Raw genomic sequence first — 19,230 nt, 5'->3', positions numbered from 1 at the left:
CTATGCGAAAAGCTATAGACGTTTAAAGTTGGCCATAGTTTCACTTCGGTACTCCTCAGCAGTAGCAATTAGCCTCCTGGAACTTCATCTGGCCGTATCTCGAGTTCTGGGAGAGCTAGAGAGTTGGTTTTTGGACCGAATTATAGGAAATTTTATCTATTTTAGGATCATCAACAGGAAATCTAAAATTTCAAAAAAAATAGGAGGTTAGAGACGCCAGACGACGAGACACGCCGCGTCTCTAACCTTGAAAACTTCAAATGACCGTATCTCGGCTACTAGATGAGCGAGAGAAATGAAAACTTGACAGAAATGTGTGAAATTTTGATAGTCTTAAAATCTTCTTTACAATCTGTAGATTTCTTTAGAATCCTGAAAATTATGAAATTACAAAAGAAATATTCACGATTTCGAAATATGTAGGAGTGTGGCTTCATTTTGGTCCAAAAACGGCTTTTCTAGCTCATCTAGGAGCCGAGATACAGCCATTTGAAGTTTCGAGAGGCTAGAAACGCAGTGTGTCTCGTCGTCTGGCGTCTCTAGCCTTCTAAAACTGCAAATGGCTATATCTCAGGTTCTAGAGGAGCTAAAAAGTTGGTTTTTGGACAGAATTGAAGGAAATTTTGTCTTTTTTAGGATCATCAACAGGAATTCTGAAAATTTCGAAAAAATTTTTTTTCGAAAAAATTTGAAAATTTTTCAAAAATTTTGATTTTCACCATTTAAAATATTTTTCCAAGCAAATTCTATAATCTGACATTGAATTCGTTCTCAGCATGTTGAGTGCTTTAAAATGATACTAAACACGACTATTTTCCGTTGAATTTGAAATTTGCTGGTTACGGTAGCTTGATTTCGTGGTGGGACCCGGAAATTTTTGGTTTAAAGGTAAATGTGTCGTGTTTATACTCATTTTGAAGCTCTCGGCGAGCTAGAAACGATTCTAATGTTAAATCGCTTATTTCCAGCTCTACGTCTACTACTCCTCGCGTAAAATCCAAATGGTAGCTTCCCGTTGGGGCCTGGCGTTCGCCTCGTGCTTCACCGTCGCCTCGACATTGCTCATGACAACTGGAATATGTGCTCATTTGGATTTGTCCACAACGACATGGGGATCAGAAATCTATCCATATATTGCACTGATCATGGGTCTGGAGAATACCCTGTGTATCACACGGAGCGTCGTTTACACGTCACCGTCGCTAGATGTATCCTCTCGAATTGCTCATGGACTGTCCCAGGAGGGATATAAGCTAACCAAATACTATATTCTAGAATTGCTATTTTTATTGATTGGATTCTTGACAAGAGTCCCCGATATCCAAGAATTCTGTCAGTTTAGTGTCATTTGTGTTACGGTAGATTTTTATATGCAGGTAGGAAAATGACCTAAAAATCGATTTTTTTTTCGCTAAATTTTGATTTTTCAAATTTTTAAAGTTTTCTCCCGCCCACCCGGAAAATTTGGAAATCTGACTTCAAATTCGTTTTCAGCTCATTGAGAGCTTCAAATTGATGCCCTACACGACTATTTTCCGTTGATTCCGGGTTACGGTAGCTTCATTCCTCCGCAAACACCAGAATTGACGACAAAATTCGAAAATTTTCGGTTTAAAGATAAATCGGTCGTGTTTATACTCATTCTGAAGCACTCGACAGGCTGGAAACGATTCTGGAGTGTGACATGCGCAAAAATGATTTTTACGAAAATTTATAAAAATCAAAATTTCAAAAATTTCGGGAATTTCGATTTTTTACTTTTTTTTCAAAAATCCTGAATTCTAACTCTATTTTCATTTTCAGCTTGCTGAGAGCTTCGAAATGATACCCCACACGACCACTTTCCGTTGATTTTGAATTTTTCGGGTTACTGTAGCTGGATTCCGTGGTGGGACCCGGAATTTCAAATTTGAGGGAATAGGGTCGTGTTTATACTCATTTTGAAGCAATGGAAAATGGTCAAAAATGTATTTTAGAAGAATTTCAGACAGAAAATTTTCAGCCAAAAAAAAAAAATTTTTTTTTGCAGCTCTTCTTCTACGCCCCGTGCCTAACCTTCGATCTTCAACGCCTGGGTCTCGAAGAGAAGCGAAAATTTGCCGAAATCCTACTGTACGAAGAGATTCCCCGCTTGAAAAATTACGCGCCGATCAGTTGCCCGATGCGAAAAATCTGGCCGAAACTGTTCGTGATGAAGAAGATGCAAAAACGGCGATTTTCGGATTCCGAACTATTTCAAGACGATGATGCGCCAATAGGCTCCGCCCACTTTTCCGCTTCAAAAGACGACGGAGACGTGCCGATACCGCGTCCCGAGGATTCGCTTCGAATGAAAATTATGTACTTTATCACACGCACCCGAATTGTGCAGAGGACCATTTTGGTGGTATTCGCCACGTGGACACTGATTCTGGTCTTTTTTGTCGGCTCCCGACAGCTCGGAATCGATAATCGATTGACTAGTGAGTCGGGAAATTGGAAAATAGACGCTGAAAATGAGCCAAAAATCGACAAAAAAAAAGCTAAGAATCGTGAAAATTGGTTGAAAATAAGACGAATTGAGCAAAAATCGATAATCGCATGAATCATTAGTTTTGAGGCCTAAAATACGCTGAAAATAAGCTGAAAATGAATACGAATAAGCCGGAAACGGTTACGGAGCGAAATAAGACGACTTTTACACTGAAAATCATAAAATTTGGCTGAAAATAGTCAAAAACAGGCGAAAATGAGCAAAAATCGATAATTGATCGACTAGTGAGTTTTTAGGCCGACATTTTTTCGAAAATCCGCTGAAAACGGTTTCAAATACGCCAAAAACACAGTTACGCAGAGACATTAGACGAATTTTGAGCCGAAAATCGTGAAAATCGCAAAAATCGATAATCGAGTGATTGGCGAGGCGAAAATTGACTGGAAATTAGCTAAAAATAGCTTCCGATGAGCCGAAAACAGTTATGGAGAGAAATTAGACAAATTTTGAGCTAGAAATCATGAAAATCGGCTGAAAATTAGCAAAAATCGATTAATCGATTTTTTGAAATACTAACTTCCGATTTTTCCAGAATTTGAGTCCGGAATTTGTGAGCAGCTCGTTGAGAGCTTCAAAATGATACCAAACACGACCAGTTTCCGTTGGTTTTGAAAATTTCTCCGCAAACACCAGATTTGACGACACAATTCGAAAACTTTTGATTTCGAGATCAATAGGTCATGTTCATACTCATTTTAAAGCTCAGGACGAGCTAAGAACGATGGAAATGTTGAAAATGAAAAAAATCGATTTTTCCATTTTTTCGAAAAATTTCGACTTTTTGGATTTTTCAGTTTTCGACTTTTTTTTTCGAGATCCTCGGAATTTTAACTTCAAATTCGCCCTCAGCTCGTTAAGAGCTTCAAAATGATACCCCACACGACCATTTTTCGTTGGTTTTGAAAATTTTCGATTTACGGTAGCTTCGTTTCGTGGTGGGGCCCGGAATTTCAAATTTGAGGGAATAGGGTCATGTTTATACTCATTTTGAAGCTATCGATGAGCTAAAAATGAATATGGAATCAGATTTCCGAAATGTTCGAAAAAAATCCTAAAAACCAAAATTTTGATTTTTCGATTTTCGCAAAATTCAGTTTTTTTTTTCAAATTCTGACGCCAAATTTGTCTCTAGCTCGTCGAGAGCTTCAAAATGAGCATAAACATGCCCATGTTATCCTGAAATTGAACTTTCGGGTCCCACCACGAAATGAAGCTACAGTACCTCGAAAATCTTGAAAATTAACGGGAAATTGTCGTGTTTGGTATCATTTTGAAGCTCTCGACGAGCTGAGAACGATTCTACTGTCAAAAATGTAAATTTTCAAAAATATTCCACCGTTTCCACGAAATTCTTATCCCTCCGTCCGCCTCCTCCCATTTCCTCTTCCATCACCACGTCCGCCCCAATTTTCTGGCTCTCCTGTTGAATTTGAACTTGTTTCGCTCCGCCTATTTTCCAGCGATCGCTTAAAAACACGTAGGCGAAGAATGCGATTACTGTAGTGATGAGCAATAGCCAAAACGCCACCAAATACACTTTCAAAATCAGGAAAAAAAAAAATCAATTTTTCCATATATCGATTTTTGATGAATTTTACGGTTTATCCCTCAAATTTAAGCCTTGTTTCCAGACCAATCCATTGAGAGCATCTCTCAATCACATCGAATCCTGTCGACGGCCAATTTACAGTATGGAAATTGGCAAAGGAGGACTTACAAGTGGTCAGCCATCTGTTTTTTTCGAATTTTCGAAATTTCTTGCGTTTTCCTAGCCTTTTGACCCACATTATCGTTTCTAGCTCACCGAGAGCTTCAAAATGAGTATAATCACGACCCGTTTATCTTGAAATTTCGAATTTTGTCGCCAATTCTGGTGTTTGCGGACAAATGAAGCTACAGTAACCCGATGATTCGGAAAATGGTCGTGTGGGGTATCATTTTGGAGCTCTTAACAAGCTGAGGACAAATTTGAAGTTGAACTTCTGGGATTTTCGAAAGAAAAGTCAAAAATTGAAAAATCCAAAAATTCGAAAGTTTTCGAAAAAATGGAAAAAGCGATTTTTTCATTTTCAACATTACCATCGTTCTCCGCTCGCCGAGAGCTTCAAAATGAGTATGAACACGACCCATTTATCTCGAAATCGAAAATTTCCGCAATTCGTCGTCAATTCTGGTGTTTGCGGACAAATGAAGCTACAGTAACCCAAAATCAACGAAAAATGGTCGTATAGGGCATCATTTTGAAGCTCTTATCGAGCTGAAAACGGATATGAAATCAGATTTCCGGATTTTCTGGAAAAAAAATCTGAAAAAATCGAAAAATCCAAAATTTTCAAAAAAATCGATTTTTTCCAAATTTTATGCAAATTTCAATTTTTTCCAGGTGGCCAGCTGTCGCACACGAATACAACATCTCGCTGAATTCGCGATACGTCACCTTCCTCCCACCGATCGTTCTCCAGTCGATAATCGATCCCACCGATCGATTCCTCCAAAAAATCGATAAATCGATATCGAACCACTCTGAGAATTCCGAAGAGGACGCGCCGATCCTTCGATCGCGTATCGATTGGCTCGAAATGCAGCTGAAAGTGTATTTGGCGGCGTTTTGGCTATTGCTCATCACTACAGTAATCGCATTCTTCGCCTACGTGTTTTTAAGCGATCGCTGGAAAATAGGCGGAGCGAAACAAGTTCAAATTCAACAGGAGAGCCAGAAAATTGGGGCGGACGTGGTGATGGAAGAGGAAATGGGAGGAGGCGGACGGAGGGATAAGAATTTCGTGGAAACGGTGGAATATTTTTGAAAATTTGCATTTTTGACAGTAGAATCGTTCTCAGCTTGTCCAGAGCTTCAAGATGAGTATAAACATGACCATGTTCCTTCAAAGTTGAAATTCCCGGGTCCCACCATGAAACGAAGCTACAGTAACCCGAAAATGTCGAAATCGACGGAAAATAGTCGTGTTTGGGCTCATGTTGAAGCTCTCAATGAGCTGAAAACAATAATAGAGTCAGAATTTGATAAATTCTCTGAAGAAATCGAGAAAAATTCAAAAAATCCGAAAATTTGAATTTTCGATATTTTTTGTTCCCTAATTTTCGTAAAACTCAGTTTTTTCAGCATTTACAACATTATTATCGTTTCTAGCTCACCGAGAGATTCAAAATGGTATAAACATGACCCTATTACTAGAAATTTGAAATTTCGGGTCCCACCACGAAAATCCGAAATGAAAATTCCGAATTTTTGAAAAATCGATATTCATCGATTTTCAAAAATTTCTAAATACTTCTAAATTCGAATATCATATATGCTGAAAATCCCGGAAAATAAAAAAAAATCGATAATCGATTTCCAGCTGCCCATCGCCTTCCAAGGCCATCGATTCCCCATCGAATCGGTGGCAATCGATGAATCGAACCCATCGCGATTCGTCTCATCCTGTCAAGAGGGAATCGTGAATTTGTGGAATTCACAAACGGGACAACGCATTCTGAGAATCAATCGGCTGAGAGCTCTACCGGAGAAGGGAAAAGACATCCCGCAAGCGCCGAAAGTTTGGGCATTGGCGAAACGGTAAGAATTTGACAGGAAAATTCGAAAGAATTCCAGAAAATTTGAGCCAAAAATCGTGAAAATTGAGCCAGGAATTTGAAAAATCGATATTTTTCAAATTATCGATTTTTTCCATTTTTCTTCCGTAAAATTTGAAAATCTGAACTTTGATTCAATTTCAGCTCGTTTAGAGCTTCAAAATGATACCCCACACGATCATTTGCCGTTGTTTTTGAGTTACTGTAGCTTCATTTGTCCGCAAACACCAGAATTGGCGACGAATTGCGGAAATTTTCGATTTCGAGATAAATGGGTCGTGTTCATACTCATTTTGAAGCTCTCGGCGAGCTAAGAACGATGGAAATGTTGAAAATGAGAAAAAATCGATTTTTCCATTTTTTAGAAAACTTTCGAATTTTTAGATTTTTCAATTTTTGACTTTTTTTTCGAAATTCTCAAAAATTTAACTTCAAATTCGTCCCTAGCTCGTTAAGAGCTTCAAAATGATACCCCACACGACCATTTTCTGATGATTTTGAATTTTTCTGGTTACGGTAGCTTCGTTTCGTGGAGGGACCCGAAATTTCGAAATTTCAAGATAAATACCTCATGTTTATGCCCATTTTAAAACTCTCGACGAGCTCAAAACGATAGTGAAGCTTAAATTTCGATAATCCGAGAATTCGAAGAGTTACGATCGAAATTATTGATTTTATCGATTTTTTCAGCAACGACACCGTAATCCTTGGCTGTTGTGATGGCTCGATCGAAATCGCGAGTGTTTCCCGAAACAAACTGATCGGACTCTACACAAAATCGATAATCGGTGTGTCTCATGTCGTTTGTAGGGATGATGACGTGGCAATTGTTCGTCTGGATGGAAGTATCGATTTTCTGACAGTAGACTATGAGAAAACAGATGATGGAAAAGTAAGAGGCCTCAAAAATGAGAAAAATTCTGAAATTTTGGAATTTTTTTGAAAATTGTTTTTTGTCAAAAAATGTTTTTTTTCACAATTTCAAAATTTTCGACTCGATAATCGAAGAACTGACCCCAGAATCGTTTCTAGCTCACCGAGAGCTCCAAAATGAATATGAACATGACCATGTTCCTTTAAATTTGAAATTTCCGGGTCCCACCACGAAATCGAGCTACAGTAACCCGAAATTTTCAAAATCAAAATAGAATAGGCTTGCTTGGTATCATTTCAAAGCTCTTGATGAGCTAAGAATGAATATTTAGTCAAAAATTCAAATTTCAGTTTTGAAAATCTGGAAAAATCTAAAATTTTAAATTTTCGATTTTTTTGTTTTCAATTTTTTTTCCTAAAAATCAATTTTTCAGCATTTTCAACATTAGAATCGTTCTTAGCTCGTCGTGAGCTTCAAAATGAGTATAAACATGACCATGTTCCTCCAAATTTGAAATTCCGGGTCCCACCACGAAATCCAGCTACAGTAACCCGAAATTTTCAAAACCAACGGAAAATGGTCGTGTTTGGTATCATTTGAAAGCTCTAAATGAGCTGAAAACGAATATAAAGAAAAAATTGAAAAATTTTCAAGAAAAAAAACTGAAAATAATCCGAAAAATCGAAAAATTGAACTTTTCGAATTTTTCTCAAAAATCAATTTTTTAAAAGCATTTTCGTCTTTAAAATCGTTTCCAGCTTGTCAAGGGCTTCAAAATAAGTGTAAACACGATATATTCACCTAAACTTTGAAATTCCGGGTCCCACCACGAAATCCAGCTACCGTAACCCGAAATTTTCAAAATCAACGGAAAATGGTCGTGTTTGGTATCATTTTGAAGCCCTTGATGAGCTGTCAAATTTCATTTTAGAAAATCAAGAAAAATCGATAATCGATTTTCAGATCCGTGTCCGCCAAATCGACCATCTCAAATCGGTGCGAGCCCACCAGAAACCCATTTCTCGAGTCGCCACGTGGAATTCCAGTCAACTCATCACCTCGTCGTTCGATCGATCGATAAAAATGTGGAATTGGTCGAAGAAGGGGGAAGACATTGAGATGAGCAATGTTTTCTTGGCTCACAACGCCCCTGTGGTCAGTTTGGTGATTGGCGAGCGATCGATAATCGATAATCAATCGATTATGTACTCGTCGTGTGAAGAAGGTGAGCTTGATGGTTTTTGAATTTTTTCGAATTTCCCGCCGAAAATATTTTAACCCGAAAATTCAAAAATCTGACATAATATTCATTCTCAGCTCGTTTAGAGCTTCAAAATGATACCCCACACGACCATTTTCCGTTGATTTTGAAATTCTCGGGTTACGGCAGCCTCATTTCTGTGCAAACACCAGAATTGACGACAAAATTCGAAATTTTTCGATTTCAAGATAAATGGGTCGTGTTTATACTCATTTTGAAGCTCTAGACGAGATGAATTTATCTTGAAAACGAAAACGTTCGAATTTCGTCGTCAATTCTGGTGTTTGCGGAGAAATTCAGCTACAGTAACCCGAAAATCTTCAAAATCAACGGAAAATAGTCGTGTTCGGTATCATTTTGAAGCTCTCAACAAGCTAGAAACGAAAATGCAAAAACTGGGGACAAAAAAAAATCGAAAAATCAATTATTCGAAATTTGTTCTCGATAATTTCAAAAATCCAACTCCATTTTCGTTCATAACTCAATCAGTGCTTAAAAATGAGCCCAAACACGACTATTTTCCGTTGATTTTGAAATTTCGGGTCCCGTCATGAAACGAAGCTACCGTAACCAAAAAACTTCAAAATCAACGGAAAATATCGTGTTTGGTATCATTTTGAAGCTCTCGACGAGCTGAGAACGATTCTGGAGTCAAACAATTCTTAAAAATCTAATAATCTCATTTTTCAGGCGTAATCTGTTGGTGGAACCTCACAACCGGGGAATTGATTCGAACTCTGGACAACAACACGACTTGGGCATTCCAACTCGCCACGTCATCTGAATTCCTGCTCGGATTCTATGGATCGTCGCAGTTGTTCATGTGGAATGTCGAGAATGGACAGCTGGCGTGTCGGGTGACCGACGCGCTTGGTGATGGAACGGTAAGAACCCCAAAAATCGATTTTTATCGATTTTTCATGCTGAAAATCGAGTTTCCCGACGAAAATTAGATCGAAATCGATATTTTCGGAAATTAGGCCAAAATTTCTCAAAAATCCCTAATTTTCGGTTTTTTTCCATATTTTTCAGCTGAATTTTCTATTTTATATGGCTGAAATCAATATATTATCGATTTTTCATGCTGAAAATCGAGTTTCCCGACAAAAATTAGGCCTAAAACGATATTTTCTAAATTTAGGCAAAAATTTCCGAAAACCCCTAATTTTTTCGCAATTTTTCTTGGATTTTTTGCTGATTTCATATTTCTAGCGCAAAAAATCAATATTCTATCGATTTTCCATGCTGAAAATCGAGTTTTCCGTTTGAAAATACCCCAAAATCGACGTTTTTCCGTTGAATTTTTAATTTTCGAGAAACTCCGCAACTTGTCGTAAGGTTTGGTGCACTCGGTGCATTCACAGAAACTTGGAAGATTTTTGGTGGGAAGTTCGTAAATTCAAATTTTGAGCTCAATTTCTTCGTTTTCTGTCAATTTTTGGCTGAAAAAAATTCCGAAAATAACCTAAAAAATCGATTTTCTTGCAGAGCGAGGACACTCTCTACACTGTGGGAAGCAGCGGTGTCGTCTCGTTCGACGATCAAATAGCCGCCACGGCTTCATCGGATTCCGTCACTTTTTGGGATCTCAAGCATCGAGCGATTATTGGAAAGGTGAAAAAAATGAGGGAAATCGACTTGAAATGACCTAAAATAGCCTAAAAATTTAAAAAAATGACTCAAAAATCGTTTTTTTTTTTAATTTCGAAAATTTCCAATTTTTAGGCAAAACTCAACGGAAAAATCAGCTCGATGCGCAAATTGACGGCGCAAAGTGTGCTTTGTGGTGTGGACAACTCAATGTACGCGGTTACAGTACCCCTGGTTCGATTCAAAAGTTGAAGAAGGAAGCTCCGCCCACTTTTCACTAATTTTTTCGATTTTTTTTTTCTTTTTTTGTCATTTTTCCCATTGAAAATCGATATTTTATCAATTTCCCATGCTGAAAATCGAGTTTCGCAGTGGAAATTAGGCCTAAATCGATATTTTCAGATTTTAGGCCAAACTTTTCCAGAAACCTCAATTTTCGTTATTTGTCTTTGATTTCCCCATTTTTAATGTTGAAAATCGATATTTAAGCAATTTTTCATGCTGAAAATCAAGTTTTCCAGCCGAAATTACCCCAAAAACGATTGTTTTTTGATGAATTTTTGATTTTCGATTATCTCCGCAACTTGCCGTAAGGTTTGGTGCACTCGGTGCATCCACCAAAACTTCAGGCTTTTGGCGGGAAATTTGAATTTTAACCTCGTTTCTTCATTTTTCGCGTTTTTCTCTGGATTTTTATTGCTTTTCTATTTTTGAAGCCTAAAATCGATATTCTAGCGATTTTTCATGCTGAACATCGAGTTTTCCGCCTGAAAATACCCCAAAAACAATTGTTTTTCGTTGAGTTTTTGATTTTCGATTATCTCCGCAACTTGTCGTAAGGTTTGGTGCACTCGGTGCGATACACCGAAATTGCCAAATTTTGGCGGGAATTTTGAATTTTGAGCTCGTTTTTCGTTGTTTCTTTCCGATATTCATGTGATTTTTGTGCCTTTTTTCATCGATTTTTCAGGAATTTTTCAATGCCTTTGTGATATTTTTAGTGCCATTTTTTAGTTGAAATCATGTATATTTATCATTGTATAAAGGATTTTTCTTTTTTTGTTAAAATTTTCAATTTTTGAGTTTTTTACCTCATTTTTTATCGATTTTCGTGGTTTTTAGCTAATTTTACATGTATTTTGAGCTCAAAAACGGCTTAAAATTGTCCCCAGATGTCGCCCTCGTCGTCTGACCGACTCGGTTATCCATTTTCCACCTTCCTGGACCAACATTCTGCCCAGCTGAACGCATCGGCGGTTCCACCGGAGCTATGGCACAGCCTGTACCGAAAACTATCGGATCAAACGTTCGACGCCGGCGATCACTTTCAAATTATTTGCGAAATGGACGAAAACGACGAGAAGAAGACGTTGTTTGTGCGCGCGCTCGAGGATATGCATAATAATGATGAGGAAAAGTTCGTTTTGCTAGTAAAAATCGATAAAAAACGAGAAAAATCGGCTGAAAATGCCCCAAACATGGCTAAAAATGACCGAAAAAACATTTTTAATAAATTGAAAAAAATTCAAAAAAAATAAAAATTTTTCCGTTTTTTTTTAATCTCGAAAATGCTCCTCTCAGTGCTCAAAAATTCGATATTTTATCGATTTTTCATGCTGAAAATCGAGTTTTCCAGCCGAAATTAGCCCTAAATCGAATTTAGGCCAAAATTTTCCGATAACTTGACTTTTTTCGATTTTTAAAGGGTTTTTTAAATCTATTCCTCTATTTTACAATCTAAAATCGATATTTTAGCAATTTCTCATGCTGAGAATCAAGTTTTTTGGCTGAAACTAGGGCAGAATCGATATTTCCAGATTTTAAGCTAAAATGTCCCAGAAGCTCCGATTTTTTTCAGTTTTTCGTCAATTTCTTCAATATTTCTATGAAAAATCGATATTTAAGCAATTTTTCATGCTGAAAATCGAGTTTTCCGACCGAAATTACCCCGAAATCGACTTTTTTCGTTGAATTCTTGATTTTCTAAAAACTCCGCAACTTGTCGTAAGGATTGGTGCACTCGGTGCATACACAGAAAACTTGCAAGATTTTTGGTGGGAAACTCAAAATTTCAAATTTTGAGCTCAACTTCTTCGTTTTTTGCCAATTTTAGTGATTTTCTGGGTAAAAAAAAAGCTAAAATTTATATTTTATCGACTTTATCAGCTGACAATCTAGTTTCCCAGCCAAAACTAGGTTGAAATCGATGTTCGCAGATTTTAGATCAAAACTCCTGAAAATCATGCTTTTTTCGATTTTTTTTAATATCTTTCAGTTGATTTTTCATTGATTTCTCTATTTTACTATCTAAAATCGATATTTTAAGAATTTTTCATGCTGAAAATTAAGTTTTTTGGCTAAAATTAGGCCAGAATCGATATTTCCAGATTTTAAGCTAAAATGTCCCAGAAACTCCGATTTTTTCGCTTTTTCATTAATTTTTTCAATATTTCTATGAAAAATCGATATTTTATCGATTTTTCATGCTGAAAATCGAGTTTCCCAGCTGAAATTACCCCTCAATCGATTTTTTTTTCGTTGAATTTTTAATTTTCGAGAAACTCCGCAACTTGTCGTAAGGTTTGGTGCACTCGGTGCGGTACACAGAAACTTGCAAGATTTTTGACGGGAAACTCAAAAATTCAAATTTTGAGCGCAATTTCGTCGATTTTTGCCAATTTTAGTGATTTTATAAGGAAAAAAACCTAAAAATGGAAAAAAAAAATCCTAAAATAATTTTTTCAGCATCTTCCTGATCGACCACTTCATCTCGTTTCCCGCGGAATCGGCACGGAAATGTGTCGAATCCAATGAGAAACTTCCTGAACGCCTTGCCGCGCTTTTTGGCATCGATGTAAGTGGTTTTCATAGTGAAAAAGCAGGATTTCCAAGTGATTTTCAAGCTGAAAATCACGAAAATGACCCAGAAATCGATAATTTTGGGCGAAAAATTTTTTCAAAAAAAAAATTTTTTTTTTGAAAATTTTGAATTTTTTAGCCAAAAATTCCCAAATTTTTCGTATTTTATAGGACGACGATTGCTCATCTGATGGCGATGAAACCGTCGAAAAAATCGAAACGAGCTGCGAAAAAGAGGAAGAAGAGCACGCTAGACGGCTCTCGGAGCCCGGATTACCACGTCACGAGTCTGTCGACGCGCGGCTCTCGTCGTATTCTGTGGACGATCCGAAGAAGACGATGACGGAGAGAGTGATGCGGAATTTGTGGAAATTCGCGCAGACTTATACGGGTTAGTGCGGGAAAATTCCTGAAAATCTTTTAAAATTGGTTTAAAACGGGCTAAAAAGACTCAAAATAGCTTAAAAATTGGCTTAAACCCATATAGAATAACCTGAAAATCTAACAAATCGAAAAAAATTTTTGAATTTTTTTTTTGAAAATTGAAAATTTTCGATTTTTCAAAATTTTCTGAAATTCTATCTGAAAATCCTCAAATCTGACTTTTGCTTCATTCTCAGCTCGTTGTGAGCTTCAAAATGACACCAAGCACGACTAGTTTCCGTTGATTTTGAACTTTTCGGGTTACTGTAGCTGGATTTCGTGGTGGGACCCGAAATTTTAGATTTAAAGGAACATGGTCGTGTTTATACTCATTTTGAAGCTCTCGGCGAGCTGAGAACGATTCGAATGTCAAAAACACGAAACTTTGATTTTTCGGAAAATTTTGGGGCAAAAAATGTTTTTGTTTCATTGAAAAAGTCCGAAATCTAGCTTAAAAATTGCAGTTTCCTATCAATTGGAGAACGGCGAGATGGAGAAGAAGCACGTCTGGTACGTCATGGACGATTTCGGCTCGCGAATCCGTCATTCCGGATGTCCCAACGTCCGAATTGTCCCCTTGATGTTTTTGCCACAAAACTGCGCCTACAGTATCATGTTCTTGACGAAACCTGTGAAAATCGACGACGAGATTACGATGGATTGGGCGGCGAACGTTATCACGGCGAAGAATCCCGAATGGAGACAGTATCTGGAGATGCCGTGGGCTGAAAAGGTGAAAATAAGCTGAAATGGATGGAAGAATCGAATTCAGCGCTAAAAATAACCGTAGAATCGAATTTGCCACCCAAAAATACCCCCAAAAAGCCGTTTTTAAGAATTCTGTGCAAACACCAGATTTGACGCGCAAATTCAAAATTTTCAGTCAAAAATCAATCATAAAAAACACCATTCCCGGCTAGTTTTTGTTCAGGAATTCGATTTTCGACATAATTTATCTCTAAAATTCCAATTTCCCACTGAAAATTCCATTTTTCCGTAAACACCAGATTTGACGCGCAAATTTGAATTTTTCGCTAAAAATCGTAAAAAACACACAATTTCAGGCTAGTTTCTGCCCCGGGCAATTCGTTTCTGACAGGTCGAATTTTCGCTGAAAACTCCAAGATTCTGTGCAAACACCAGATTTGACGACAAAATGCAGAATTTTTAAAAAATTTGACTCTAAATTCGAGATTGGCGCACAAAACTACGGGTCAAAGCCTATTTCTCTTGCCGAAACTGCTTATTTTCGAGAATTTGGATGAATGTCCGCAAACACCAGATTTGACGCGCAAATTCAATTTTTTGCTTAAAAATTGTAAAAATCTTGTTTTTCAGACTAGTTTTTGCTGGGGAATGCAATGTTTTCATCTATCGAAATCCAAATGTTCAAATTTTTTTCTAAAAATTGAATTTTTCTGTATAAACACACCAGATTCGACGACAAAATGCAGAATTTTCAAATTTCTCGCCTAAAAAACGCAAAAAATCTCTTATTTTTGTTTTGCAGGATTTCTCATCGGAATCCATGGTCCCTGGCCCACCAACTCTCGAATATTTCACGTCCGGCCGGAATCCGGACTTTTTGGCCGACGAAAAGGACAAGAAGACGTGCGAATCGGCGATTTTTTCAGCACTTTCAGTGCTGAAAAAACAGGGAAAAATTAAGGTGATTGGATTTTTGAATTCGGCACGTCGAGAGCTTCAAAATGGTACCCCACACGACCATTTTCCGTCGATTTTGAAAATTTCGGGTTACTGTAGCCTCATTTGTCCACAAATACCAGATTTTTTTGACTCCAGAATTGTTCTTAGCTTGTTAATATCTTCAAGTTGAGCCCGAACACGACCAGTTTTCGTTGAATTTGAAAATTTCGGGTTACGGTAGCTTTGTTTTCGTGGTGGGAACCGGAAATTTCAAAGGTAGATATATCGTGTTCATACTCATTTTGAAGCCATCGACAAGCTGGAAACGATTCTGAAGGTGGAAATATGAAAAATTGACGTTTGCGACAATTTTAGGACTTTAAAAAAATCTAAAAATCTGGAATTTTTAGATTTTTTTGCAGATCTTCGCCGATGACACTCAGCTCACCGAGCACTTGAAATCGCGTCAAATCGAGTACGTGGACGATTGGAAGGCGGCCGACGTCATCTGGATGATCAAGCACTTCCACGACTACAGTAACCTCGCCCAAGAGAATCCATGCGCTCAAATCAATCAATTCCCGTTCGAGTCGTGTATTACTGTAAAGGACCTTCTGGCGGCGTGTGCCATGAGAGATCCATCGAAAAACGATTGGTATCAGTTGACCTACAATCTGAATACCCAGTTGCCAGAATTCGTGGCTCGGTTCCAAAATCGGCAGAAGAACGGCGAGCACAATGTGTGGATTGTCAAGCCGTGGAATTTGGCGAGAGGCATGGAGATGGCGGTCACCGACGATTTGAATCAGATCATTCGGATGGTCGAAACCGGCCCAAAGGTACCTTTTTTTGGCATTTTGATGCTCAAATCGATTCTGGCATCAAAAATAACTCAAAAATCGAATTCCCCATGCTCGAAAACCCCCGGGGACGTCTTCTAGGCCCATTTTAAACAGTTTTGAGGAATTCTGTGCAAACACCAGATTTGACGCGCAAATTCAAAAGTTTTGCTTGAAAATCGTAGAAAAACACAATTTCAGGCTAGTTTTCCAACGGGAAAATCAACTTTTGGCATCGTTTGTCATGAAAATTTCATTTTCCCGCTGAAAAATCCAAAATTGTGTGCAAAACCATACTTGACGACAAAATGCAGATTTTTTTGAAAATTTGAACCTAAATTTGAGTTATTCATACAAAACTACATCTACACCGCCATTCTCTTTGCCAAAATTCGTTTATTCTCGAGATTTCGGATTCAAGTCCGCAAACACCAGATTTGACGCGCAAATTTAAAAATTTTTCTTAGAAGTGGTGAAAACACTATCTCAGGCTAGTTTCTGCCCCGGGGAATTCGTTTCTGGCCTTTGTTTGTCATGACAAGGTCGAATTTTCGCTGAAAACTCCAAGATTCTGTGCAAACATCAGATTTGACGACAAAATGCAGAATTTTTTGAAATTTTGAATCTAAATTCAAGATTGGCGCGCAAAACTACGGGTCAAAACCCATTCCTCTTGCCGAAATTGCTTATTTTCGAGAATTTGGATGAATGTCCGCAAACACCAGATTTGACGCGCAAATTCAAATTTTTCGCTTGAAATTTGTTTAAAAAACCATTTCGGGCTAGTTTTCGCTGGGGAACTTGATTTTTGGGATAATTTGTCTTTAAATTCCGAATTTGTGCTGAAAAATCCAATGGTCTGTGCAAACACCAGATTTGACGCGCAAATTTGAAATTTTTCATTAGAACTAGTAAAAAAACATCATTTTACGCTAGTTTTTGATGGGGAATTCGATTTTCACCTTCATTTTCTCTGAAAATTCAAATTTCCCGCTGAAAAATGCCCCTTTTTCAGATCGTCTGTGAGTACATTGCCCGCCCGCTGCTCTTCCCGCGACCAGACAACGGGAACAAAGTGAAATTCGACCTTCGCTACATTGTTTTCGTGAATGCCATCGGTCCAGTCACCGCCTACGTCTACAATCGATTCTGGATTCGTTTCGCGATCAAGTGAGGGCCCGGAAATGGCCTTAAATGGCCCGAAAATTGAATTTTTTCAAAAAATGTTTTTGAAAAACACTTGAAATCAGCTTTGAAAAGCGTTTAGGACTAATTTTACATGATTTTAGGCCAATTTTATGCCTGAAAACACCGATTTTCAGCCCCAAAACGCCCAAAAATCTCAATTTTCAGCCAATTCCAATTGGGCGCCTACGACGATTTGGAGACGCATTTCACGGTGTTCAACTATTTGGACAAGGAGAAAGTGCTCCAGATGAAGTGCGAAAAATTCGTTGAAATCATCGAAAAAACGTATCCCAAGCTGAAATGGACGCAAATCCAGGCGGATATCAATTCGACGATTCGAAAGGCGATCGAGGTGGCTGCGAGGTGATTAGAATTTAGGAAATGTTGAGTGGAAAATTTGAATTTGGCGCGTTTAAAGCTTCAAAATGAGTATAAATATGCGAAAAACTGGTTTTAAGAAATGTTCTAAAAATCGAAAAAAAAAAATCAAAATTCTGATTTTTTTCTAAATCTTTGATGAAATCCATTCTCGACACCAAAATCGAGTAGAGTACTCTGAGAGCTCAAAAATGATACCCCACACGACCCATTTCCGGTAACTTTGAGATTTTCGGGTTACGGTAGCCTCATTTGTCCGCGAACACCAGAATCGACGACAATGTTCGAAAATTTACCATTTCAAGGTAAATGGGTCGTGTTTATACTCATTTTGAAGCTCTCGACGAGCTGAAAACGATTCTGGAATCTAAAATGCAAAAACTTGATTTTTGGGAAAATTTTGGGGACAAAAAACAAATCGAAAAATCAATTTTTCAGAATTTTTCCTCTATAATTTTGAAAATCCAACTCCATTTTCGTTCATAGCTCAATCAGAGCTTCAAAATGAGCCCAAACGCGACTATTTTCTGTTGATTTTGAAATTTCGGGTCCCACCGCGAAATTGAGCTACAGTAACCCGAAAACTTCAAAATCGACGAAAAATGGTCGTGTGGGGTATCATTTTGAAGCTAATAATGAGCTAAGAGCGAATCTGAAGTTAGATTTTCAAAATTTTAAAAATTAAAAACCTTGAAAATCGAAAATTTTGATTTTTTTTGTTTTTTTTTTTGATTTTCCAAAATTTTGATTTTTTTTTGGAATTTTCAAAAAATTGAGAATTTTATATTTTTGACCTCAGAATCGTATTTAGCTCATCGAGTGCTTTAAAATGAGTATAATCACGACCCTGCTACCTACATTTTGAAATTTCGGGTCCCACCACGAAACGAAGCTACAGTAACCCGAAATTTTCAAAATCAACGAAAACTGGTCGTGTTTGGTATCATTTTAAAGCTATTAACGAGCTAAGAACAATTCCAGAGCCAGAAATCGCTCAAAAATTGTTTTTAAATTTTTGAAAAATTCAAATTTGCAGCGAGCCATCGCCACGTGGCGTCGCCCCTAACACCCAGTCTCGTGCCATGTACGGTGTCGACATCATGCTTCAAGAGTCTCCAGAATCGCCGGACGTCATCAAACCCACACTTTTGGAGATCAATTTCATGCCGGACACCACGCGCGCGTGCCAATATTACCCGGATTTCGCGGATACCGTATTCGACACCATGTTCCTTGATGAAATCGATCCGACGAAGGTTACGCCGATCTAAGATGCAAATTCGCTCCAATGAGAATTTTTGGAATTTATTGAAAATTCGATTGTTTAATTTTTTTTTCCACTTTTTTTCATTGTTCCTGTTGTCCTAATCCGTCCGTTTGTCCCACAGAAATCCCTATATTTTTTTTGTTTTTTATGATTTTTCATATTTATTATTCAAAAATTCCGAAATTCAGCTTCATATTCATTCTCAGCTCATCGAGAGCTTCAAAATGATACCCCACACGACCATTATCCGTTGATTTTGAAATTTCCGGGTTACTGTAGCTTCATTTCTCCGCAAACACCAGAGTTGACGACAACATTCGAAAATTTTCAATTTCATGATAAATGGGTCATGTCTATACTCATTTTGAAGCTCTCGACGAGCTAGAAACGATTCTGAGGTCGAAAATGCGAAAACTAGATTTTTGGGAAAATTTTGGGGACAAAAAAAAGAATCGAAAACTTCGAATTTCTGGTGCATTTTGTCGTCAAATTTGATGTAATTTTGTATTTCGTAGGAATTATGGGAAAAATTAATTCTAAACATTTTCATTGTCAATCATCATCACAGACGAAATTTGGTGCCCAAAAGTTGGTTGGGGGAGGGAATACATAATTATTACATGAAAACGATAGCTCATTTTTAAGGAAGGGGGTGGTGGCGGTGGTTGGGCGGGAAATTCAAATTTTTTCAAAAAATTAAAATTCAAGGGGAATGAGACACAATGGGGACCCTGTGTTTTAGTTTTGAGAGAAATTTTGAAAAAATCGATAAAT

At 37.6% G+C, this 19,230-nt stretch overlaps 2 protein-coding genes across 2 annotated transcripts in view; both read left to right on the top strand.

Annotated features, from left to right (window-relative positions):
• Cbr-scp-1 overlaps nt 1-10,107 on the top strand; it is a gene marked incomplete at both ends in the record, with an annotated part of 14,638 nt that extends 4,531 nt beyond the window's left edge. The window contains 10 exons of the mRNA XM_045241725.1: nt 969-1,376; nt 2,030-2,462; nt 4,165-4,255; nt 4,917-5,325; nt 5,896-6,113; nt 6,821-7,022; nt 7,968-8,229; nt 8,956-9,149; nt 9,754-9,879; nt 9,991-10,107. Of these exons, the coding sequence (XP_045096983.1) occupies nt 969-1,376; nt 2,030-2,462; nt 4,165-4,255; nt 4,917-5,325; nt 5,896-6,113; nt 6,821-7,022; nt 7,968-8,229; nt 8,956-9,149; nt 9,754-9,879; nt 9,991-10,107 (2,460 nt within the window). The remainder of the gene's footprint in view (nt 1-968; nt 1,377-2,029; nt 2,463-4,164; nt 4,256-4,916; nt 5,326-5,895; nt 6,114-6,820; nt 7,023-7,967; nt 8,230-8,955; nt 9,150-9,753; nt 9,880-9,990) is intronic.
• A 920-nt stretch (nt 10,108-11,027) lies between these two features.
• Nucleotides 11,028-18,460, top strand: Cbr-ttll-12 (the record flags this gene model as incomplete). Its single annotated transcript, XM_045241724.1, has 9 exons — nt 11,028-11,272; nt 12,601-12,709; nt 12,886-13,105; nt 13,602-13,870; nt 14,648-14,806; nt 15,195-15,623; nt 16,639-16,793; nt 16,977-17,174; nt 18,226-18,460. 9 exons carry the CDS (start codon nt 11,028-11,030, stop codon nt 18,458-18,460), a joined length of 2,019 nt encoding a protein of 672 aa, XP_045096982.1.
• Between the last annotated feature and the right edge of the window lie 770 nt (nt 18,461-19,230).

This window comes from Caenorhabditis briggsae (assembly GCF_000004555.2).
Source record: "Caenorhabditis briggsae complete genome, chrII, whole genome shotgun sequence".
Lineage (NCBI taxonomy): Eukaryota > Metazoa > Nematoda > Chromadorea > Rhabditida > Rhabditidae > Caenorhabditis > Caenorhabditis briggsae.
This window is presented reverse-complemented; position numbering and strand designations above follow the sequence as displayed.